General features: G+C 43.0%; 2 protein-coding genes across 2 annotated transcripts in view; one reads left to right on the forward strand and one right to left on the reverse strand.

Moving 5' to 3' along the window:
* The window catches only part of RTN4IP1 (reticulon 4 interacting protein 1), a 51,941-nt gene extending 49,479 nt beyond the window's left edge, over positions 1-2,462 (reverse strand). The window contains exon 1 of the mRNA XM_015423424.1: positions 1,881-2,462. Coding sequence (XP_015278910.1) covers positions 1,881-2,181 — 301 coding nt within the window. The 5' untranslated portion in view covers positions 2,182-2,462. The remainder of the gene's footprint in view (positions 1-1,880) is intronic.
* A 336-nt stretch (positions 2,463-2,798) lies between these two features.
* QRSL1 (glutaminyl-tRNA synthase (glutamine-hydrolyzing)-like 1) lies at positions 2,799-23,923 on the forward strand. The gene is made up of 11 exons (XM_015423423.1): positions 2,799-2,907; positions 4,854-5,013; positions 7,307-7,405; positions 8,435-8,531; positions 10,075-10,251; positions 10,812-10,987; positions 11,092-11,204; positions 12,308-12,500; positions 20,889-21,006; positions 22,553-22,758; positions 23,090-23,923. Exons 1-11 carry the CDS (start codon positions 2,884-2,886, stop codon positions 23,299-23,301), a joined length of 1,575 nt encoding a protein of 524 aa, XP_015278909.1. The 5' UTR covers positions 2,799-2,883; the 3' UTR covers positions 23,302-23,923.
* Positions 23,924-25,849: the final 1,926 nt, after the last annotated feature.

The raw sequence follows: 25,849 nt of genomic DNA on the forward strand, positions 1-25,849 counted from the left end.
AGTACTTAATGTCTGAATTTAGTTTTGTTCCTGGTTGATCTTGCCAACTACCCTTCTGTTATGGATCTAGGCAGAGCAACCAATATCCTTTATAGAACTTTAAGTGTACTATTTATGTATTGGGGTCGTGTTGAACTATTCTATGCTGGATATTGAAATGCTACAAAAGTGTTTTCTGACTTAAGAGTGTATAATAGAATAAACTGAGTTTTGGTTTAGAACAACTGTCTCTCTCTCACTCTCTTGATGCAATTGCGAAGCCAGCTTCTCTCTCTCTCCAAAATGAACACAGTGCGAATGGGAGTGCATGAAAAGGTTCCTGCACCCCTAATTTCCCCAACAATTGCCAACCTGGTCCAGGCGGCCTTTGATGCAATCAAACAATAACATACAGGTTCTCAGTCTGCATGAATTATAAATATAACTTCATAACTTCACAGAACAATGTTAGTAAGAGACTGATCATTTTTAGGATAACTGATGAAGTTTAATATCAGGGTTAGGAATTGCATTTTTCACTCCTACGCTATATCATTAAGTAAACCGTTAAAGACAGTGACACCCTCAACCCCTTTTCTAGCCAGCTGGACAGATATTCATCTTAACCTACAAAAAATAAATACACACACACACAAATTTTCTTTGCTATAAACAGCCACCAGAAAACAATAATTACAATAAATGTATCTTTTGCATATTTAGGATCTCATGAATACAATCACTAATATTGAGAGCAGCATCCGAAGCCCGCCCGGGATATCAACAGAAAGAGAGAATGCGCTGCTTGGGTGTCGGTAGGCAGCCCCTCCCCCCTGAATTGTGGCCCTAGGTTAGGATAATAACTACATAGTAGTATGCCTGTAGACCGCTCTGAGACCCCCTAGGGGTCAAGGGCGGTATATAAATCGAATTGTAAAGTAAAGTAAAGTAAAGATACTGATTTCAATGGGCTTAGACTGCAGTAACTCTGCTTAGGATTGCACTGTTAACCCCTTAACCCCTTACATTTCAGTGAGTTATCCCTTAAATTTCAGTGAATTTGTATGCTTCAGCCTGCATGAAATTGGGCAGAAAGAAGACAGACAGAATATTCTGCATGTGTACATGCACAAGTTTCAAGCATGAATATCAGAACATACAAAAATGAAGCCTATAATAATCACTACCTTCTTCTGGGATCAGTTCTAGAATAGTCACTGAATCAGTCCACTGCAACGAACTGTTTTGTGGTTCCTTAAAGACTCTTCGGCTTTGAAACGGAGATGAGCACGGCAACCCTAGAGTTGGATTCAACTGGCTTTCGAGCAAGGGAACCTTTACCTTTACTAAAGACCAACTAATTTACAGTCTGATCCCAGGAAAATATAAGACTAACTCATCCTGTAAGATCAGGCTGTTATTGTGGCATAAGTAAAGGTAAAGGTTTCCCTTGCTCGAAAGCCAGTCGAATCCGACTCTAGGGATGTGGTGCTCATCTCCGTTTCCAAGCCAAAAAGCCAGCACTATCCAAAGACATTTCCATGGTCATGTGGCCAGCATGATTAGACACCAAGGTGCACAGAATACTGTTACCTTCTCACTGAAGCAGTACCTATTTATCTACTTGCAATTTCTTTTGTAAAAGGCCTATGAAAGCTCATGCCACAATCACTGCCACCCTAAACAGAGCTACACCCTTATAAACCAGACTTTTGGAAGACTATGTAAAGATTTAGCATTACGCTTAGTGAATGCTGACAGGGCAAAATATAACAATATGTAAAACTTTCCAACGTTTTAAACACTTTACATAACATTATCTCTATGATTAGCACCATATCTCTCTACATTATGGCAGTGTTACTTTTACTAATCGACAGGAAACGTATACAAGCACTTACTTCTCATATTAACATCTATGGGATTTAAGCTTGCAGCATGGACTTTAATAATAACTTCATTGGGAAAGTGGATTATAGGGAACATCATATTGTTTGTAAATCGCAGCACATCATTTTTTCCGTAACGGTCAATCACCCAGGATGGCATAATTGTACATCGTTGCCAGGAGATGTGGAAATCCCTACACATGAACCACTGACTCAAATTTGTCCCTTTTCCAACACAGGTGACACTTGACCTTTGACAGCGGAACAAACTACTACATGCTTTCCTGCCAAGTGTGTGTACTTCGAGTAACATGATTACAAATGAAGAAACGCGCCAAGGCTCTTGGTGTAGAGGGCCACTACAATCCTCCTCAGTTAATGATTAACCGGTGAACGGCCCTTTTCTATAAATCACAAGCAGATTAAAAAAAACCTACCAATGTTTAACTTTCTGCAGTTTAAAAAGACCAGCATGGATAATCATTATTTACAAGCTTAGCATTCACTAAGACCCTATTTAAATCGAACGGGAGAAATAAAACAGAAAAACAGTTTATGCCTTCGCTCCTCTCTCTCTGTTTTACAGACGTTCGATTCCCTTTCTTACTGTCAGGATAACGCCATGCAGCGAAGCCAAGCCAACCCCTCCTTCCGTAACAACAGCCGCTCCTCAGTGCCCTCCTCTCCGAGACCTGCCTCACCCCTTTCCCTGCCTGTAGCCCCCCGCGTTAACCCCAGCCCTCACAGAAACCTGTCCTCAGTCTCCTTCACACCAGCTCCCCGTTTAACCAGTAATTCAATTCCCCCAACAGACGTACATGTTTTTCCTCTTCCGAGCCAATAGGAACACAGCATCATACCAGCGGTATGGGGCTTGAGCCAATTAGAGATGGCTATGGTAGGAAGCGCTTCTCAAGATGGCGGCGCCCATCTCTTTATTTCTACGCTACGGCAGTCGATAGAGGCTGTTCTGGGGAAACGTTTAGAATTTTTAGGTCCTGGCTTTGTAGGAAAGATGCTGCGCGCCTCGCTCCGAGAGGTGAGAAAGGGTACGGGTGGGATCGGCCAACTGTCCCTTGACGGGCGGGTCAAACTGTTCGTGCTTCTCTTTTCCTTCTCCTTTTTGTTTAAAACAGTTCTGTATCGCCTTGAAACTTGATGGGATCCTTTTGAGAGTGCATACTTAATTATTCACCAATAGGACTTCAGTGCCTCTAAGTGATGTATGAGAGACCGAAATAAAACATGGAAAGCTTTCCCACGCTTCACCTGCTGGATTTCTGGCTGTAATGTAGCTTTATACGTTTCGGAACCATGCCAAGGAAGAAGATGACATTGAAGGCATTTAGACATCAGTTGGAGGTTCTTCAAAAATCGTTAGCAAAGTTGCCTTAACAGCTTTGTCAAATATTTATCTCCTCTTCCAATAGCCCATTTCTAGATGAAGAAGGGGAGTGTAATCCATGAACACATGCACTGGAATCAAATTTTGTTAAATGTTTAAATTGCTGTTAGACTTGCATTTTTGCTACAATAGCCTAAGACCCGGGTCACACAGGCCGGATATCGCGGGGGGGGGGGAGGCGTGGCTAATTGCCCCAGCGCAGTTTGATCCGCGATTACGCGATCAGATGCGCCGGCGGCTTCATTCCAACACAACATTTATGCAGACAAAATGATTTCTGTATGCATACAGTTTTTAAAATTTTATTTATTATTGCATTTCTATCCTGCCCTCACCCACGAGCGGACTCAGGGCGGCTCACATTCAGGGGCAACATGTGCCCAGGTATATAAAACATATAAAAACAAGATAAAACAATCCATATTGCAATTAACATGCTTGAAACATATCAATCCTTCAGTCAAATAAAGATGGCGTACTGTAGAAGTAACACTAGATCCCGATTCATCGGTCTCCGGTCTCCCGCATTGCTATCTCTATACAGGGCCATCTACTGCCCCAATGTTACTGACAGTAATAGTTGGTGGTAGTGGTGGGCGGCTCCTAGTTAAAAGCCTGGCAGAAGAGCTCTGTCTTGCAGGCCCTGCAGAACTGTACAAGGTCCCGCAGGGCCCTGATCTCCGGGAGCTCATTCCCCCAGGTAGGAGCCACCACCGTAAAGGACCTGGCCCTGGTTGTGGCGAGGCTGGCCTCTTTCTTGCCTTTCTGGTAGCAGCATTTTGCATTGTAGCAGAAAGACAGAAGTGAGAAGAGAAGGAAATCATTCCTTTTGTAGAAATGTTCCCTTGGCTTGAACCTATAATAGTGTTTTATTGGCTTGCCATGTGAAGAGAAATGCAATATGGATCAATTTGAAGGGGAAATCAGTATAGTGATTGTTTCATGGAGAGTATCCCTAAGTCTTGGCCTTTGTCCAACATGCATAGGATCATTGACACGCCCACATACTTCTGTCATGTTTCCTGGTACACGTGATTAGGATAACAGGCTGTAGGAATGGATTTATGAAGAGATTGCCTAGCACAAGATTTATGAGTGAGTCTCAGTGAGAAAGGCCGGCTATAAATTAAGTCTATAAATACATATATTTCTAGCGCAATTGCTGAACTGCCTCCCACATTATTCCAGAAAGGCTTGGAACTGGTTTATGCAATGCACATATGAAATGGTTATTTTTAATTACATTTTTATTTGACTCTTCTTAGAAGAAACTTGGGTTGATGGACATGGTTCTCCTTCCCAGTATTTTCATAATAGCCCTGTGAAAGATATTAGACAGAGAGGGATAGGTCCATGGTCAGACAGTGAGCTTCATTGCTGATCCTAGTTCAGTACTCTGAACCACAGCTTTGATTTTATATAATTGCAAAGTTGTTTGCTCAAACAACTATTTTGCTTCTTGGACATAGAAAAGTACTGTATGCACACATTTTATTCCAAGTAGGAAACTTCGTTTTAGAAAGTTTATTTTTTTCTTTATTTTTTTTCTCAATTTCTTTTTAAAATGGCTGTCATTTCAGATTTCTGCAGCATTAAAGGAAGGGCAAGTGAGTCCAGTAGAGCTCTGTCAGAAATATCTTGCCTTAATCAAGGCCACCAAATTTCTTAATGCTTATATCTCTGTAACTGAAGACATAGCATTAAAGCAGGCTGAAGCATCTGAAAAAAGATACAGAAAAGGTAATTTCATCCTGCAGAACAATTGTTTTTCCATAAAGGTTTTTTTGTTATGTTGACAGATATTTAACAAATGTTGTAAAAGATACAGCTGAGTTTATTTTGTCTAGTACAGGGCTTGACAAATCCCAGCAGCCCGATCACCATGGCACTCAGAAATTTAATTGTGCAGCTTAGTATTTTCAGCAATGATTTCTTTGCAGTGTCTCTTAGCAGATGTACAAAGGGTTGGATCGAAGCTGTTTTTCTACTAGTGGGAAAAGGTCCCCTTTCATCACCAAAAATGTTTGGGATCATGAGATTTGCAGTGACAAAAGCCATTTGAAATAGGAGCTGTAATAAGGGGAGGAATAGGCCAAGATTGAGCAAAGACTTGGCTAGATCCAACCCAAAGTTTATAGTTTTGCATCAGAATATTTTCTAGTATGACTTAATAATAAATTGTTGGTATGACAAAGTTTTTTTTCATTGCTTGTTTATTTGCAAATTTATATACCAGTCAGTGATGGTGAATGAATTTACTTCTTTAACCAATTGCCTTTTATACTGGCTCCAATGTTCAGTTAAATTGAGTTTAAGATTTTGTTTGAGGGTAGCAGTCATTAGAAAATGTAAAACCCTGAAGGATGATTAATGAGCCTGGCTGGTATGGTGTGCGGACTCTAATCTGGGAGAACCGGGTTTGATTCCCCCACTCCTCCACTTGCACCTGCTGGACGACCTTGGGCAAGCCATAGTTCTGGCACAGCTGTTCTTGAAAAAGAGCAGTTTCTGTTAGAGCTCTCTCAGCCCCACCTACCTCACAGGGTGTCTGTTGGGGGGAGGGAAGGGAAAGGAGTTTGTAAGCCGCTCTGAGACTCCCTTGGGTAGTGAAGGGCGGGGTATAAATCCAACCTCTTCTTCCTCCTCTTAAATTTTGGGGCTGGCTCCTACAGCCAAACAAAATTTGTCGAGGGCTGGTGTAGTGGCCTAGCAGATTTTTAATACACATTTGTTTGCACCAGCATTATGTGCCAGTCGTGCTGTTTGTGTACTGTCAGCACGCAGTCACATTCCGTGATATTTAGCTGCTGTTATGCAGCCAAACCTTGAGCCTAACTTAAACATGACATTGGCTAGACAAAGGGAATGACTCTTCCCTTGTGACTTTTGCATGTGCTCAGCATTTTGTTTAAACTTGGCTACAGCTTGTGTAAAACAGCTCTGCAAGCTCAGTCACATGCAAGCACAATATCCATATGGATTACGTATCTCTGGCAAGCTAAGTTCATGTGACTGCTGCCCATGAGTTACAGCCCAGTTTAAAGACCATACAAAGACCCAGGGGTGTCACATTTAAATAAAATCTCAAACAAAGGCTCTGAAAATCAGGCTTAAATCATGTTAGCTTCAATAGTAGTTAAGCAAGTGTACTTAGGCTGGACATTTAAAAATAAATAAACCAACCTAAAGCCCGAGCTGGCTCAAACAGCGTCCTTTCATTTGGTCTGTTTAGTATTCTTCCAGTTTAATTCAACTGAACCAAGTATTCTTACTTGAATGGTTTATAGAACAAAGTTTCTGTAGAAAAAATGTTGAAAACAAACCTTAGTAACAGCTGGTGCTTGGTCATCATTTGTATATCTGTATCCTCTGCTTCCTTTAAAGAAAGGGGAGCTATGACATACATGGGATTCCCATAACATTTCCCATTCTGGTACTACTACTTATCTTAAGAGGTGGAACTACATTAGAAATGTTTTGTGCGTCAAGTGCATGAAAGTTGCTGTTGGTATGACTGAGGCTCAGTAGGATGTGTCTTGCAAATATTAAAGTGAAGCACGATATTTGGCTGTCTGAAAATCTGTTTTGTTGGATGGAGGAAACCTCCCAATGATAAAGTTACAAACTATGTGTCCACACACATTCTACTGCACTGTCATGGCAGATTAAATGACTGAACACAAGATTCCTAATGCAAGCACAAAGAAATACTGTATTGTCTTTCTTTGGTGCTGGAGATTGGCTCTGGTACATTGGAGAAGAGCCACACTGCAGCTCATAAATACTGCACCGAGAGTTGTGGTTGGGGAGTTGTCTATATTCCAAATTGTGCATCCTAAGGGTTGTGTATGCAGTCCAGCTACTAGCACTAGGTAGAGTAGTGCCTTCAGAAGGTTATAAAATGGAAAGGGTTAGCATACCTGATCCTATGGTGCTAAAGCTACTGAAGGAATGCACCTTGCTGCATGAAAAGTATTGTAAATAAGATTCCATACATATGGTTTAAAATGTCCTTGTGTTGTCCATAATGTAGGCCAGAGGCTGGGAGATTTAGATGGAATTCCTGTTGCAGTAAAAGACAACTTCAGTACAATGGGTATTGAAACAACATGTGCATCCAATATGTTAAAAGGTAAATCAGTGTACTGGGGTTTTTTGTTTTTGTTTTTCCTTCTCAAATCTTTTTAGGAAACTGGTGTGTTATTGTTTAAACACAATTATTATTTCATATAATTATATTGATAAGTGGATTCATTGGATTGTTGATATGCCGCTGTCCTAAATGAACCCAAGAATTTGGTGGTATAGTTGTATTGAACAGGGTAGCTGTAGCACAGGCTTATTTTTGCTACCAAATGAACACTTCTGAGACTTCAAGCTACCTGTAGGAATTATATATCAGGCTGGATTTTTACCGAATAGCAGGGGAGGGAGGATTTTGAGTTCATCCATCATGCCTTGAAATTCTGCCGCTTATACCTTTCTTAAAATTGAGAGCAGGAGGAGCTTTTGCAGATTTGAGATTACAGGGTGATAGGTGTCAAACAGATTTATGAGTCACAGGATGAAGAAGCTAAACAGGAAATTAGGGGAGGGGTTGTGGCTCAATGGCACAGCATTTGCTTGGCATGCAGAAGGTCCCAGGTTCAATCCCTGGCATCTCCAGTGAAAAGGACCAGGCAGTAGATGAAATGAAAGACCTCGGCCTGAGACCCTGGAGAGCCGCTGGAGAGAGTAGGCAGTACTAACCTTGATGGACCCCAAGGGTCTGATGCAGTATAAGACAGTTTGATGTGATGAAATCTCTAGCCAGCAGTTAATTGGAGCATGTCTCAGTACTATCCAGAACACATAGGTTATTGTAAGGGTAAGACCGGCATAAAAATCCATGTATGCACAAAACTAGAGATGGTTGTTAAATGGTACGCTAGCTTCTAGTTGTAGTATCCCTTTCTTGGATGGCTTAATAAGGTACTTCCCAAAATAGATAAGAATCGGGGGGTGGGGGTGAAAAATCTGAATGTATTGTAATACCTTTCAAGAACATGCAATTCTCCTTAGTCCAATTGTCCATTTTGCAAGGGCAAAATCCAGTTACTAAGATTTAAAGTTATAGAAATATATATAGGCTTCAGTCAACCCAGTATTTGTGTTTTTTCAGGATATATCCCCCCTTACAATGCAACAGTAGTTCAGAAATTGCTGGATCAAGGAGCTATACTTGTTGGTAAAACAAACCTAGATGAATTTGCTATGGGGTAAGTACAGTGTAATCTTGAGCCTCCTTGGGGCTTGTTGCTGGTTAGCAGTGCTCATCCTGGAGAAGTGCAGGGAGATTGACCAGCCTCTGAAGCCTTTGCCATCTGCCAACCGCCCTGGAAATCCTACTTGTTCTTGTTTCTAAGTTTTCACCTGACAGTGGCCATACAAATTCACACCTGTCTTTACAAACCTGGTGGTTGGAAATTACACTTTTTCTTTGAGAAAGACTGCTAAGGCCTTCAGGTGGTTGAATATTTGTTTATTTGATTTCTGTGCCACCCTCTCCCCAATTTGGGGCTCAGGGTGGTTAACAGCAACTATAAATACAATTCATATATATATATATATATATATATATATACTCAGTATGGTATTCCTGAGTTTTAATATGCATGATTTTTAAAATTGAATTAAAATTTTATTTAACAAATACAAATCAAGAAATACAAATATAGCCTAACAACTAAGCAGAAAAGAGAAAGAAGCAAAAGTTAAATAAGGCAGTACCAACCATACTGTCCTAATTTAAACCTTTAAACATTAAGCCTATATAGATTATTATTAATATGCATTATTTATAAAATACTTCATTGTGGAAGGTAACTTGATTGGTTTCTGATATATATGAAATGGTATTTCCAGCTTTCACAATTTTATGTACGTTAAGTCTACTAAAATCAGAAATGTTGTACATTTTAAAATTTAATATGATGTTATTGACTTTTGTGGGACTGTGGTTGCTCAGAGGTTAAGACAATGAGCTGCATACTGGAAGGTTGGTAGCTTGGCAGTTCGAGACCTGAGCGCTGTGTGACGGAGTGAGCTCCCATCTCAGGCCCCAGCTCCAGCCAACCTAGCAGTTCGAAAGCAAGAAATTGCAAGTAGATAAATAGGTACCACTTCAGTGAAAAGGTAACAGCGTTCCATGTACCTTGGCATTTAGTCATGCTGGCCATATGACCTTTGGACAATGCTGGCTCTTCGGTTTGGAAAGAGAGATGAGCACCGCCCCCTAGAGTTGGATTCAACTGGCTTTTGAGCAAGGGAAACCTTTACCTTTACATATTGACTTTTGTAGGCTGAAGAGGCCTAGAAGGAGGGCTGTGATTTATAAATAATATATTTTCCTAGATATGTACCATTCTTGAGCAAGGTGGCTAGACAACTTCTCAGTTTCTTGGATAAAAAGAGCTTCCTGGTTCCTGGCTTGTTTGGGAAACATTTAGAGATGTTAAGTTTAAATTATTATTATATAATTAAAAGTGATTTATTGTCCAAGGTATTTAAACACCTTACTCTAATTTATTATATCCAATTTATGTTGTATAACAAAGATTTCAGTATTACATGGTTGTGTTATGTTCCAACTACAAAGCCTTAACTTAACAGCTGTAATGTTCTATGACTTTCCTGTTGATGATGTTTGTTACAAAAATGTTAATAAAATTTATATTTAAAAAAGTGGATGAAAGTGGATAAAAGGTGGTTAAACCCATCAATAAGCCTGTGTCTTCCTTCCCTCTGACTTTTTCACTCTAGCTCTGGAAGCACAGATGGGGTGTTTGGACCCGTGAAAAACCCCTGGAGTTATTCACAACAGTACAGAGAAAAATGTATGCGAAACTCCAGCACGAGTAATGAAGAGCTCAGCTGGTTGATAACAGGCGGGAGCTCTGGAGGCAGTGCGGCTGCGGTATCGTCTTTCACATGCTTTGCGTAAGAAGCATTTTAAAATGTTTCTAATTTAAAATCATAGTGCTTCTAATTAAGTGTTTAGTCCCAAAGGTTTGCTGGGTGCCAAACAAAATCCAGAAACTACATTGCTTCTAAATAGTACTTGAAAATTATTCTGGATTAGACATGACTACAGTGGCTCAAGAGGAGTAGTGAGGACATGGTAATCCATGGTGATTAAAAAAAATTACTCTTACTCTGTTTCATCCTCCCTGTGCCTCAGCCAGGATTTATATATGTGTATCTAGCAGTTTCTGTATATGTGTATATGTGTATCTACCAATCCACTCCATGTGTCTGATGGATTAGCATTATAACAATAATACAGGAAGGAGCTGTAGAGTTGAAATGGGCTTAGACTGGAGTGACTGGAGGACTGCACTGCATATGAACATATGAACTCTTCTTAATGAAAAGTCATTTATTCTGTATAGTATTAGAATGAATCTGGGAATTGCCCTTGGTATAATTCATAGGTATAAGGGCAAAGGCAATTGTGACTTGAAATCTGTTCCTGATGATAGCTTTTTCTCAACCCATAGGGCACTAGGATCCGATACCGGAGGGTCAACCAGAAATCCAGCCTCTCTCTGTGGAGTTGTTGGTTTGAAGCCAACATATGGCTTAATTTCCCGGCATGGCCTCATTCCGCTTGTGAATTCTATGGATGTGCCAGGCATTTTAACTAGATGTGTGGATGATTCAGCCACCATGTTGGGTATGACACATTTAACTGTTTCCCCAGTGCAGTTTTCTCAAAAGTAGTTTAGTTCCAGTAGTGTACTCTTTTCTGGAGCTGACGAGTTTCTTTGCTTCTTTCAGGAGTACTTGGTGGGCATGACCCAAAAGACTCAACCACAGTACAGGACCCCTTTCATCCATTCCAGATACCCAACATTACAGATACCAGTCAACTCTGCATAGGCATACCAAAGGTGACTTTTAAACAGTTGGTCATTGGGCAGGGATGAATGAACTGGCACCAAAAGAAATTTTTATCAGTATTCTAATTCATATGGCAAGGGCAGCCGGCATGGTGTAGCCTGATCTCATATGATCTTGGAAGCTAAGCAAGGTTGGGACTTGGATAGGAGACTGCCAAGGAAGAGTCTGCAGGGTGAGGCAATGGCAAACCACCTTGAAGGCCCTTTCCTGGAGTTCCCATGAGTCGTTTGTGACTTGACGGCACAACAGTACATAATCCATATGACTGAGATACTTCTTATTCTGAAGAAGCAGCCCATTCACTCACTGAGATGAGCAATCTTGAATACTTTATTCCTCAGCATCCAATTCTATACATGTCTCCCTCCAAATAGCAGGAAAGATAATCTCCCTTCTGTGTAGTGTACAAAACATCTTATACGTATAGAACATCCTTGTGAGGAAGGTTCATCCCCAAACAATCATTACTACATTGTAAGCAGGGCCTTGGTCTGAACAATGATATATATTTTCCATAATTTTATATGAAACAATAAGTAAGCATTTTTGTCTTGAAGTAACATTTATTCAAGAATGATTCGTGGAAGCAAAAGCACTCCTCCTGAATGCAGAACTGGACCTTGCACAGTGCATCTGTTAGGATGCAAAGTGTCATGTTGCTCCACTGCTTTCCATCACTACTACATAAAACTCAATCCGTAACTGACAACTCTAGCTTTTCTTTTATTGATGCCAGTGATCAAGGTCATCATCCCAGGTCTTTGGGCTAGAACTGCTGTGACTCATCTCAGCCATTCCCAAATGGCTCACAAAGATAGGTGGTCCTCTGAAATAAGCTTCATTTTGGCACTGAATGTATAACTAGAATTGATTGGACACATAGTGTCCAAACTGGCTGCCAAAGGAAACACCGTTCCATAATAATTAAAGAGAGATCCACAGTTTAGAGAAAAAGAATTTGCACTTCTGAGTTTTCTTTGACACACTACAAAGCAACTAGAGTATTTTTTTTTTCACCACATCCATGTGGATGAGCCCTGTAAAATATTCAGAAAGATGGTTAATGACATTGCATTTTTCTTCCCTTCCCAAGGAATACAATGCACCGGGAATGTCGAGTGAAACACTGGCAGTGTGGTCCAAGGCAGCTGGCCTCTTTGAGAAAGCAGGCGCCAAAGTGGTTGAAGTGAGTCTGCCCCACACTTGTTACTCAATCGTCTGTTACCATGTGCTGTGCGCAGCTGAAGTAGCGTCAAACATGGCCCGATTTGATGGCCTGGAGTATGGTAAGGCTTGTTTTCAGCAAATGTTAAGATTTGTTTAAGATAAGTTCATTTCCAACCATAGTTGGGCCACTAAGTAATGTAAACTTTGTCTTGGATCTTGCATAGATAGCCATAAGTTGGGGGGGGGGGGGGTGATTTTGGTCAGTGGGCCATCATTAGAGTTGCCAGTTCAGAGTTAGGAAACACCTGGAGATTTAGGGGGTGGAGGCTAAGAAGGGCAGGATTTGGGGAGGGAAGGGACTTCACTGGGCTGTAATGCCACAGAGTCCACCTTCCAAAGAAGCCATTTTTTCTGAAACATCTAATCTATGTCTGTGATATATGAGGGTCAAGCTATCAAAATAAGGTGTTATAAAAATACACATTTATTATTGTGTACACATTAGTAAAATATAAAATAGGTTTAAAGAAATGATCAGACCCTTAAAACTTTTTATATACAGAGCTGTTAGTTTCACATATACAATTGATGGATTTATGACCAGTAGACATGCACATTTCGGCCCTTTAGGGCCTTCCTCGGTGGTCAATATTACTATTGCAAAACAATACACATCCAGAAATAAATATATGAAAAAAGATTTTCTTTAGAGCCAGGTGTTGCTTTCTCTTGTTATATGCAGTTGCTAAAAGTTTACACACTCGCCCATGGATAATCTGTCATGGTAACTGCACACGGTCTCCAAATTGTTCTGGTAACAAATATCTAATGTGTCTGGATACGTGTCTCTTCCATCAAAGGTAGTAATCAAGTTCTATGTCACCTGCAGATCAGTTGTGATCCCAGGATATCTCCAGCCACCACCTGGGTATTGGCAACCCTAACCACCATCCAAGTGGAGCAGCGATTTGGTCTGAATCAGGGAAAATAACCCCTCCCCACCAGTGTTCTCTCTAACCCTGAGTTATTGTGAGCTGGCTCACAGTTCTTTAGCCTCTGGCTCACACATTTTTGTCTTATCTCAGGAAGGATGGCTCCAGAGCAAACTAATTTATGCAGTAGCCAAATTGCTCGCTCACAACTTTAATGCCAGTCACTCACAAAGCAGAATTTTTGCTCACAAGACTCCGCAGCTTTGAGGAAGTATTGCTCCCCACTTGTGCCCATGGCAGTCTACACAGGATCCAACCCCTGGTTTCCGGACCAGTTGGGGTGGCACTGGTCCCAGGTCTCTTATCCCCACACTCTCCTTTCACCATTATCCTACTATCTTTTCTGGTTCTAGTCTTTCCAAAGCTGGTTACTCTGCGATACTATGTGTGCATGTGTTCATGTAAATAATTGTAAAGATACATGGCTGACTGGAATTGAGGACCAGCAGCCTCCAAAAGTAGCAGATGAGTCAGACATCCAGTGGGAAACATCAGAGTTGTGGATGAGATAGTGGGGCATATCTCCTTGCTATGTAATTGAACACTGCTGGTCTGTGTTACACATTATCACAATCCAGTGTTCTTAGTAGCTAGATCTGCTAGTAGAAGTGACGTGTTTCATGCAATTAAATGCAATCATATTTGTATGATTTGAACTGCAGCTCTTTCACACATTTTAAAGACATTCTCCCCATGACAGAATGGACATACACAAAAATGAGTGGTGTTCACATGGCTTCTGGTTGTCTTATAGCTTATGTCAACAAGGTCAGCAGCTGCCTAAATCCTGCAAAGCTCAGGCCCTAATGCAGTCTCTGATCCTCATTCTTTGCTGAGCTTCACATTTGAAATTGAAGCTTCCAAAAAGGCAGACTAAGGGTATAAATGGCATTCTCCTTCTGGGAAAGAAATGGGTCCCTTGCCTAGGAGAATCAAACCGTGCCTCCTTCCCCCAACCCACCCCCAACTAGTGCATTTTGGGAGAAGCCAGTGTTTCTGTGGTAGAGCATGTAGAAGGTCTCAAGTTCACTCCCTGGGATCTCTATTTAAAAAGGATCAGGTAGCAGGTGATGTAAAAGACCTCAGCCTGAGATCATGGAGAGCCACTGCCAGTCAGAGTAAGCAGTACTGACCTTGATGGACCAATGGTCTAATTCAGTATAAGGCAGCTTCATGTGTTCATTTCAGCATAAAAGCAAACATTATTGCATACCAGTTCAAAAGCTGGTGATCTGATACAGAGTTGGTTAAGCTATGCAAGGTGTGATTCAGCTGAAGTCAAGCCACAGTGTTCAGGAGCCTGTATTAAAAACCACAGCCAGCTATGTTTTAAAATGGAAAAAACCCTCCTTGAGCTGCTTTTAGATCACTGTCTGAGTCACAAATCACAGCATGTAACCAGTTGTCTGGAGTAAACGCAAATTCATTGATGATATCAGAAGAAGTGCACTTCCCACCCCAGTGAGGCATCTTCTCTGAAATGCATTTTAGCCAAAGAAAGATTAAATCTACACCAAAACCTCTAGCTTTATGGGAAGTCTCTCACTGACTTCAGTTGGTGGGTGTGGTCTCTCTCTCTCTCTTTCTCTCTCTTTCTTCTTATCATTGTTTCTGGGAACATGTTTTTATTATGAAAAAAGTGTTGTTGCAGCTGTGTCTTTAGAAGAGCATGCTCTGCAGCACAGAGTACATTTATTGTTCAGCTCTATTGTTAGTCTGCACTCAAGGTCAGCTGATGAGGGAATACAGTGTTATTGAAATAACCCTGAACTTCCTGTTGCAAATAATAGGAGAGGGAATCAGGTAACTAATGGCTCCTGTTTGGTAGTCCTGTATTTCCCAGTACCAGGCCAACTGAAATATTGTACTCAAATATCTCAACTCCTACAGGCTGTTTCCAAGCAGTTTATTATTAGATTAACCAATACGAGTAAATCCATCTAATTCAAAACATGTATTAGCCAAATTGCCTTGAATTCTTAATTAGTCTAGGGGAGGTTATGATTATTAATTGGCAATAGGCAAATTAGGATTCACACCAATGTATACAGAAGTCCCACCTTTGCTGTACGCACCAGAACAGACACAGAGACTGTATTCAGTAAAATATAATGTCTTTTTACTGGAGGATAAGTATCATTCAAACAATACAGAACCACACACACATTTATACATATGCTAGGAAATAAAGGTAGATCCTTAACACAGTTGCATTAGCAGGAACATTCGTTGGTTGGGCAATCTTTACCTGTCTTCATTGATTGAGCCATTCCAATGGAAGAATGGAGGGGTTTATAAATAGAAAATGGGGAACACGTGCTCTGGACCAGCAGAACCACGTGGACTCTAGCTGCAGACTAGAGGTTAAAGATTGAGGTAGGGTATGTGGATAGCAAGCTGCACATAAGAGGGTTAAAGCTTCGATAGGGCTGTTAGCCAGCAAGGAGCTTTTTCCCTGTTTATGAACTATGTCTAATGTGTGCCAAGGGACTATAATGATTGGTGACCAGACTGAGATGCCAGATATGTACCAGCAAGAGCCTGAGAACATGGATCCCAAGTCACTCCATTTCAGAGATGTTCCTGTACACACACAAAGAGCCAGGCCAGCAGCCATTTGCTTTGGCTGTTCAAACAAAGAACTTACTTCACCTTCACCTGGCATGTTCTCCCCCCAACAACTTCGTCAAAGGTTTAAGTTGCATCAATCATTGTCCAAGCTAAGCCCCTCACTTCCACTGCATAAACTAATCAGAGAGGGACTGTGTCAAGGGAGGAGTCCAGCAAGCCCTCCCCATGTGACACCCCAGAGGAGGTGGGCCAAGTCATGTGACTAGGACATGTGACCACCTGAAGCCACCCCCAAGGGACATGTGGCTAGCCTGGCCCAGCCTCCCAAACCCACCTTATAAAAGGGGACAGCCGGCCATGTGCTCGCTCTCTCTACACCCCCTCAACGACCGCTATACTCTCTGACTCTCATCCTTGTAGCAATCTGCTACCCATCCTACCCCAGGCTTTTAGTCTGCAGCTAAGGCCTACCTTGTGCTTTCTGCTGGTCAGTCTGCACACTCCATTTTCCTAGTATAATCCCCATTTTTCTAGTATTCCCTTATTTTTCCATTTGACAAGCTTCATCTCTTCAGACCAGGTCAATATTGTCAAACCAAAGAATATCCTGCTAAAGCAACTGTGTTAAGGATCTATCTTTATTTCCTAGCATATGTATAAATGTGTGTGTGGTTGTGTATTGTTTGAATGATATATATCTCTCTATAAAGAGACATTATATTTTACTGAATCCAGTCTCTGTGTCTGTTCAGATACTTACAGCAAGGGTGGGACTTCTGTATACATTGGTGAGAACCCTAATTTGCCTATTGCCAATTAATAATCATAACTTCACCTAGATTAATTAGTAATTAAAGGCAATTTGGCTAACGGCTTGTGGAGAGGGTAAGAGAACGACCATGGGGCCAGGTAGCATCTTTTATAACGTGGTGTGGGGGGGCTGGCTAGGCTGCGAGCGGAGAAAATGGCACACAAACCCTCAGTTAAAAGATCATGATGCCTCTAGCTGAGGAGCCAGCAGCGACAGGCAGGAGAAGGACTTTAGGGCTGGTGAGGGAGGGGAGGGAGAGGAGCAGGAGAGGGCTTCTTTTTGGACACACCTCCCCCCCCTGTGTTTTTTACCCATTAAGTGGCGTCTGATTCTCCATCAGGGACTTTGAAACTGGCTGCTGTTCTGCCTTGTATTACAAACAAAAACCGGGGGCAGACTGCACCAGTACGTGGTCGCCTGCACCTGCCCAGGGCTCCCCCTGCTTGCTGGCTAGTTGGCTTCCCCTATCCCCGTGCCTAAATCCAGTCAGGGTGGCGTCCGGGAGGGTGGGCAAAGGGGCATGACACGCTGCCTCCCTCTCCTCCCTCCTTCCAGCTCAGGGGTCAAGAGGAAGGCGAAGGCACCTGCAAGTCCAGGAAGATCCCTCTGCCCCAAGTTGAGGCGCAGCAGCAGCAGCTCCCCGTTTTTAGCAAGGGGGCTCCCACGGCCAAGCCCCCCCCCTTGAGACAGGGAGCTGCTTCCCATTTTCGGCTTGGCCACCTCGTCCCTGTTGCTGGGCCAGCTGCTGTGTTCCCAAGTGTCTTTCTGCTGTGGCAGAGTGGCCCATAGGGATTTGCACCCAAGCTGCACCCCCAAGAAGGATCAGTGGGTGAGCGGCAGCAGCCCAGCGCACCCCCTCCCCTGACCATACTGCTATGCCCCGGAAAAGGGTGTGCACTGGAGTACTCAGCGGCCAGTGAGGGGGCCTGGCCAGCAGCTACAGCAGCACTGGGAGAGCTCTCCTGCTGCTGCACCCACCAGAGAGAGGCGCCCAGGCTCGGAGGAAGCCACGACTTCCATCCCCGCCAACAAAACTTCTTTGCCCATTGGCCTGGCAGGTAAGACCAGACCCCCCCCTAAGGGTGAGGCAGGAGCTGGGCTTGGGCAATGCAGGGGGAGGAGCCCTGCAGTCAACGACGGGATAGTGGTGGGGCGGCCGGGGGAAGCGGCATCAGGAGGGGAGCGATGGAAGGCGTCAGGAGGGGAACAATGGAAGGACAGCTGCTGGGGGCATGCCCAAGCCCCGCTGCGGCACAGGCCGCAGGGGCCCAGAGGAGTGCAGGCAGCGGGAAGTGAGGACGGGGACCAGACGGCAAGCAGACAGGGGAGACGCTGAGAGCCGCAGGAGCCGGTCCTGCAGCTAGTTGAGGTGCCGCTCCTGAAGAGGCAAAGCCCTCTTCTCCCCCCCCCACCCAAAGGGAAGAGAAACAGCCCGGGAATAAAAAGAGGTGCACACAGCCTCCCCTGCAAACACATGGGGATCCCAGCCTGGCCATTCTAGCTGACCTCCTCCCCACATCCCCAGACAAAACAAATAACCAAGAGACTCACCTCACGAAGGGAAGAAGCTGGGCAACAGAGCAATCCTCTTGTATCTCCAAGAGCACGAGGCAGGGGACTGCAGGCCCGGGCAAAGCAGCAGTGCCCCCTTTCATAGGGCAAGCAAACCCTGGCTGAGGGGAGGCGGGGCCAGCCCAGACTAGGAAACAAATCTTACTGCTGTGTTTCTGTGCTGTCTGGGTGAACGGATCCATGCTGCATGGCCATTGGGAGGGGAACCTCCCGCACTGGTCATGGGAGATTGGTGCGCCAGCACGGCCTGGCGCAACTTAAAGGAAACCTAGGTGTCGACTAGCATGTGTTCAGACGTTCAGGGTGATCCCGGACGAGCCCCCACTTTATTAGCCAAGTTGCCTTGAATTCTTAATTAGTCTAGGGGAGGTTGTGATTATTAATTGGCAATAGGCAAATTAGAATTCACACCAATGTATACAGAAGTCCCACCTTTGCTGTACGCACCAGAACAGACACAGAGACTGTATTCAGTAAAATATAATGTCTTTTTACTGGAGGATAAGTATCATTCAAACAATACACAACCACACACACATTTATACATATGCTAGGAAATAAAGGTAGATCCTTAACGCAGTTGCATTAGCAGGAACATTCGTTGGTTGGGCAATCTTTACCTGTCTTCATTGATTGAGCCGTTCCAATGGAAGAATGGAGGGGTTTATAAATAGAAAATGGGGAACACGTGCTCTGGACCAGCAGAACCACGTGGACTCTAGCTGCAGACTAGAGGTTAAAGATTGAGGTAGGGTATGTGGATAGCAAGCTGCACATAAGAGGGTTAAAGATTCGATAGGGGTCGTGGGGAGGGTAAGAGAGCGACCATGTGATCGGGCAGCATCTTTTATAACGTGGTATGGGGGGGCTGGCTAGGCTGGCCACATCCCCCTGTGACACCTTCTGTTAGTCCGTCCCATAAAACATACTATTGGCTGGCTGGAAAAGGGAAGGAGGACTAAGGAGTGGTCAATATTGAGAGCTAGAAACTTAGACTGAGGACTGCCACCTGGATGAAGGATGATTGAATCATCAGGCTAGGGCTATTGTCTCTTGATGGCCCTAGCCGGCTGGCTGATGGCTGAGCAATTAGTTGCTAAGCAACTATGAATAGAGTCTCTTGATTAGATTTGTAGGTATCGGGAAGAGGGGTTGCCTACATGTGCTTGAAGAAACTCCTAATGGAGTTTGAAGTTCTCTGTCCTTTTGTCTTTCCATGGCATGGCATCTGAGGCTTATGGAACTGCTTCATCTCACAGCAGGTGAGATGTCTTGTGACTCTGGACTATCACTGTGTCAGCAACACTAAAGGAAGGTGTCCCTCTTTCAGATGTGCAGTCTCAGCAGGTATTCTCAGGTCTCCATATTGTACAGTCCCTTTGCACAGTTCATATTCCATAAAAACACATTGATAGGCTTGCATGGCAACACATGGGTATCAAAAGGTAAATGATACTGTCCTACTGGTGCATGGTCATCAAGGACTGAACTTTTACACCTGCTCAGTTCCACCCCATACCTTGTTGGTAACTGATGGTTTGTTTCTGTTGGATTGGAACACCTTTAGTGTTCTTTTCTTAATAGAAAGGTAGAATATAAATAAATTAAGAAGAGCCTGATGGTTCAGAGTAAGGGTCCATCTAGTCCAACATCCTGTTTCATTCAGGGGACCAACCAAGTGTTTCTGAAAGGCCTACAACAGGACACACGAGCCAAGGTTGTTGCCCCCCTATCTTAAACTTATGGGCTGGCAAAGTAAGTGATCATAGCACTGGAAATTATTGTGAGGTAAATGCTGTCTGCACAGCACTAATATATAGGTGTGTTTTTAAATTATTATGTGTAGGGCTATTTTATAATTGGTATTAATGTAAGTAATCTTACGAGACTGCTGAACAGAAATATAAAACTATCTCTGTAAATCCATATTTGTGGTGGATACTGGAATAAACATTAACTTCAGGTTCCATGGACAGTGCAAAAGCCAGTTGCAGGCTGCACTTGAGGTTACAAAGATCATATTCACAGTGCTTAACTGGACTGTCTTAGCAGAAACCAAGTTTTTTATAAAATATCTACAGATCATCACAGCATTTCCATCTTCCTCTGATATCTACCATCACTTAAGGAATGTTTCCTCATTTCCACTTGTGTGACAAGTGTGCTTTCCTACTAGTTAATATCTATTAAATTTCTAATCCTGCAGGTAGTTATTATTAACGTATACAGTCCTGCTAACATCAATAGGCTACTTCAGTGTTTGTATTCTAATTGTAGGAGCAATACACAGCAAGTTCTAGAACATCAGTAAGGCTATTCGAGCATCTGTGGAAGCATATGTGGCATGACTGCCTGGCTAGCTAAGCAAATGGCAGCTACTGAAATCCATAGTAACTTTGAAGCCATTCTGCCATGGAAGAAACAGGATGCTGTAGCATTTAGCTGTATGCAACAGCAGTGTATAAGCTGATACACTCCAGTGATTTCTGTTGTTTATTCATGAGGTAACTTTGAATGACTCTAGGACGTGTTCCCAAATTGCTGGTGACTTCTAATTTTAGGACATCGCAGCAGTGCTGACAAGTCCACTGAAGCTTTGTATGCAGCAACACGCCGGGAAGGCTTTAATGATGTTGTAAGGGGAAGAATTCTATCAGGAAACTATTTCTTGCTAAAACAGTAAGTTCAGCACATTATAAAGCTCAGATTTACAAAGCCAGCATTTTATTTGTTGTGCAGTTAAGGATGAAATTACTCATGCTGGACAGTTTTTTCCACCTAGTTAAGGCAATATTATTATTGCTGATACTGCCATAGCTGCAGTACACAGCAAAATAGTATTTCCTAAAATTCTGCATAATCTAATAGGTGACGTGGTTTTCTTCCAACACTGTCTCCTAGCTGGGAGCTTATTGTTGCTTTCACTTAATTTAAAATGAGTGTATGTATACATATTAAACTAAGGAGCTGCGGTGGCTCAAGTGGTTAAGACGCTGAACTGCAGGCTGTGGAAGGTCAGTAGTTTAGCAGTTCGAGACCCGGGTGCCGCATGATGGAGTGAGCTCCCGTCTCTAGTTCCAGCTCCTGCCAACCTAGCAGTTCGAAAGCAAGAAATTGCAAGTAGATAAATAGGTACCACTTTGGTGGGAAGGTAACAGCGTTCCGTGCGCCTTGGTGTTTAGTCATGCCGGCCACATGACCACGGAAACGTCTTCGGACAGCGCTGGCTCTTCGGCTTTGAAACGGAGATGAGCACCGCAACCCTAGAGTCGGATTTGACAGGCTTTCGAGCAAGGGAACCTTTACCTTTACTTTTTATTACATATTAAAAACAGTTTCTTCCTTCTGATAAATAAGAATTCAGCAGTTTGTTTGGTTTGGACCTCAGAATCCTGTGTTCACATCTCAATTGAAACAAACTTGGGTGAGTCACTCCTTTGCAGTCTCATTTGACTGACTGAGGAGAGACAAAGCTTTTCTCTTTTTTTAGTCAAACTTAGTGCCTCAAGAAACAGAAAAGTATGTTTTGTATCGAAAGTTGAATCCTGCAATATGTTGGTGGGGGGCACTGATGGTCACAAGTGTCCCACACTTTCTCCTCCGCCAGCAGTCCCTTCTGACCCTGAAAAAGTTGATTCATGGGGCATGGGACCCACATGGGGTAACAGCCATGCAGGTCAATGTGCTGCAGGAAGAAGGGGGAAGGGAACAAAATTGCTTCCTCTTCTGTCAGAGGAACTGTGCTGATGGAAGAGGGAGCAATTTCACCCTCTTCCCTCTCCTCACTGCAGCCCACTGACCTGTAAGGCTGTTACTCCATGTTCTGCAGTATTCCTGGGCTCAGAAGGGACTGCTTTGGGGGAGGCGAAAGCAAGAAAGATCCACAGCTCTTGTACCCAGTGGATTGCTGGATCCAATGTTGGGTATAATGAGAACATTGGTTAGCTGTCATGTGAAAACTTACTAGGAATGGGAACTGTGAAATCTGATAGCTGCAGTGAGCTACAGATGGTGCTGTAGGAAAGCCTTAAAACAACCTTGTGTGTTATGGACTTTAGCTGATTAAAAATGGGCAGGTTGGAGAAAATGTCTTTTCTTGAGCAACAGCCTCAGAAGAATTAACGCGTACTTTCATTCAGCTCTAGTACTGGAAGACTAGCCATCACTTTCCTGCTTTCAGTTTTCACAAGGCAAGTTTTTTTTGTTTATTTGTTTTGCCTTTTAGAAATTATGAGACCTATTTCATTAAAGCCCAGAAAGTGAGAAGACTCATTGTTGAAGATTTTGCAAAAGTCTTCAGTTCTGGTGTTGATGTTCTGCTCACTCCTACTACTCTGAGCAGTGCTGTGCCATATGTGGAGTTCATCAAAGAAGACAACAGAACCCGCAGCACCCAGGATGACCTTTTTACTCAGGCTGCTAACATGGCCGGTAACAATTGCCTCTTTTTCTCTCTGTGTCTCTTTGTCACTTCCAGTCAGCCATCTTTGTGATCTGGAAGGTTCAAGATGTTCTGTACAACTTCTGATCCTTTAAAAAATATCCACACTAGGACCGTTTTGTTCTCCTGTATCTACTGCCTAATCAGTATACAGGGCTCATAACACAACTGTATCAAAACCACTGGGACAGCTTGAAAGCATCCTTCCACACAGAATTTTGAAGCTGATTCAATGAGGCCATTCAGCTATAGCCTGCGTTTTATCATCTACCAATGAGTTATCATCAAATGGTGCCACTAAAGGTCTCTTTTGTTTTTCAGGCCTACCAGCTATAAATGTTCCTGCAGCACTCTCTGAAAGAAGCTTGCCAATTGGGCTGCAGTTTATCGGCCGTGCGTTCTGTGAGCTGCAGCTTCTCACTGTAGCTAAATGGTTTGAAGAGCAAGTGCAATTCCCTGTGATTCAGCTACAGGACATAATGGATCAGGTTGATGCTGTCTCCCAAGAGGAGAAATCAGCATCTTTTCCCTGATCTAAGACTGAAGTTATTAACTGTACAGATTCTATTGCAGCCTGCTTCTGTGTTCAAATATTCAAGAATACAACGTCTATATGAAAGAGAGACTGATTCAAGAAGCAAGCAAATTAGAATGGAATACAAAGAAAAATCATCAGAAGTCTTTAGAGTGCAATTATGTTTGTAAGAGACTTGGGACTGTAATCTGTTTCTAAATACAATATTTAGTCAAGTGCAAGACTTGGGTTTCTATCAGCTATGACATCAAAAGAAAGAGTGGATTGTCTTAAGTCTGCATATAAATGACAGCTATGTCCAACAATAAAAATATTTTTGATGTAACACTTTGGGGTGGGGGTCAGTTCTCTTACATTCAGGGTCACATAATTTGATTGAGAAGTCTAGTAGTAGCGCTAAAGATCAGAGAGCACATCTCGACCCATCTCTCTGAATTGCAAGTAACTATGGTGTCCAGGCTTTATGATGGTCATAATTCTGCAGTCAATTTAGCTCAAAAAATGTTCCATTAACCTCAGTATAAGGTATCTCCAAAACTGCTATGTGTGGATTTCAAAACATGGAGCCTGGGTAATTTAGATAACCTCATCATACCAAATGTGGCAGTGTACTGCTGTAGCCCTACTCATATCTTGTTTAGGGAGGGCAGGGGTGGTATACTCTATAAAATAATTTCTGTAACTTGGATAAAATGTGTGATTAATTTAGTTTTAGTGGACAGTTTTTAAGACAAGCAAGTTTTCCAAGTGAGGTATAAAGCATTACAAATAAAAGTTATATCTCTCAATCATTAAATGAGCCCTGGGATATATTTAAGCCTGTCATTTACAACATAATGCACTTTTCAAATGGAGCCACCTGCATAAACAGGTGAAAGGCTTTACAGTAGCTCTGATTATCCAAATCCTGGATCCCATGAACTTCAGCTGGATCTGGTTCTAGAACAGTGATCCCCAGCTCCGTGCCGTGGGCCCTGTGGAGCCTGCAGATACCTTTCCTGGCACCTGCCAGATGTTTTTAGGAAGTGGCCAGGGCCAGGTGGGGGGTTGCCCATCACGGCTTCTGATTGGCCATTGGGAGAAATGCTTGTACAGATTTTTAAAAATATTGCTTTGGCAGCAGCTGCCATCATAACACAAGACTCTTCAGTGTGACTGAAGATAAGCTATGACAGCTATTTCCAAAGGTACCTGCAAGCTTAAAAAGTTTGGAAACCCCTGTTCTAAAATCTAGGAGCTACCATTTTTAAAAAAGCATGACCAGCTGTAGTTACCCGTTTAGTCCAAGCAACCACTAACAGCAGATTATCTGATTCTGACCTCAGTGAGCATAAAGAAATATACAGGAAAAATATTCAGTGTTAGGTCAGGTTCCTCAGGTGCTATATGATGGAGTCATCATGCCATCTTGTAAACTTCCAGTCCATCTCTAACTTTTCTTCCAGCTTCACATAGTGTGTGGGTGGTAGCAGCTTGACCATAAAGAGTCTTGGCCAACCAGGTAAGAACCAGCATATGGGGGGGGCGTGGCGACGCTGGGAATGATGGCGGTCGCTTAATTTGAAGGCTCCGTCTCTCTTCCCTTTAAAACTCACTCCACAGACCACAAGATCGCACCTTCTCCAAGGAATGGGTAAGAATATTGCTTCTAAACCCACAGTGACTAAAACGACTGCTACAGCGACGTCCAAAAACTTTTTTAAACCAAAAAAAAGCAAACTGAACGCCGAGATTGCGGGTGACATGTCTCTTAAAATGGCGGCCGCTAAACCTCAGCCACGGGCCTCTGGCCAGTCGACCAACCCAATAGACCTCCCAACTCTTCTGGAGAACATGGAAATTAGGCTATCGGCAAAATTGACTGATATTCAGGCGGCACTCGCAAAAACTGCTACCACGGCCGAAACGGCTCTAAATATATCCTCCTCCCTCCAAAAGGAAGTGAAAGAAATTAAAGCGCGGGAAAGTAAGCATAACGAAAGAATACTCACTTTAGAGACGCAAATGAGACTGCCAAATCTAAAATTTCGCGGGGTCCCGGAGGGGGAGGAGGGGAAAAACGATTTAATTTCTTTTATGGAGAAATGGCTTGCTAAAGCGTTCCATCTCGGTGAGGATGATCGGCTGGACATTCGCAAAGCCTTTCGCCTGGGAGCTCCAAATAACCCGAGGAGAAAAGGGCCGAGGGATATACTCGTTCAATTTGCTGACGGCAGAACCCGACAAAGTATATTAAAGGAAGCGATGAACAAAGGCTTTTTGCTTTTCAAGGACACTCAGATCTCTGTATTTCCAGATATCCCTCAAGACGCTTTAAAGATAAGAAAAGATTTAAAAGCAATCACATTACGGCTTCAACAAGCAAACATTCGGTACCGGTGGATGGCGTCGGGCGGGCTTCAGGTTTCTCATAGAGGCTCCTCATTGCAAGCTACGGACGAAGAATCTGGGAGAATCCTGCTTGAGACCTTAAAGATCTCGGAACCGATGGACACAAATGAGAGAACTTCTAAACGTCGCCATGAATCATCAGACTCCGCAGACAG

The sequence above is a fragment of the Gekko japonicus genome, unplaced genomic scaffold, assembly GCF_001447785.1.
Source record: "Gekko japonicus isolate JY-2015 unplaced genomic scaffold, Gekko_japonicus_V1.1 scaffold2046, whole genome shotgun sequence".
Taxonomy (NCBI): domain Eukaryota; kingdom Metazoa; phylum Chordata; class Lepidosauria; order Squamata; family Gekkonidae; genus Gekko; species Gekko japonicus.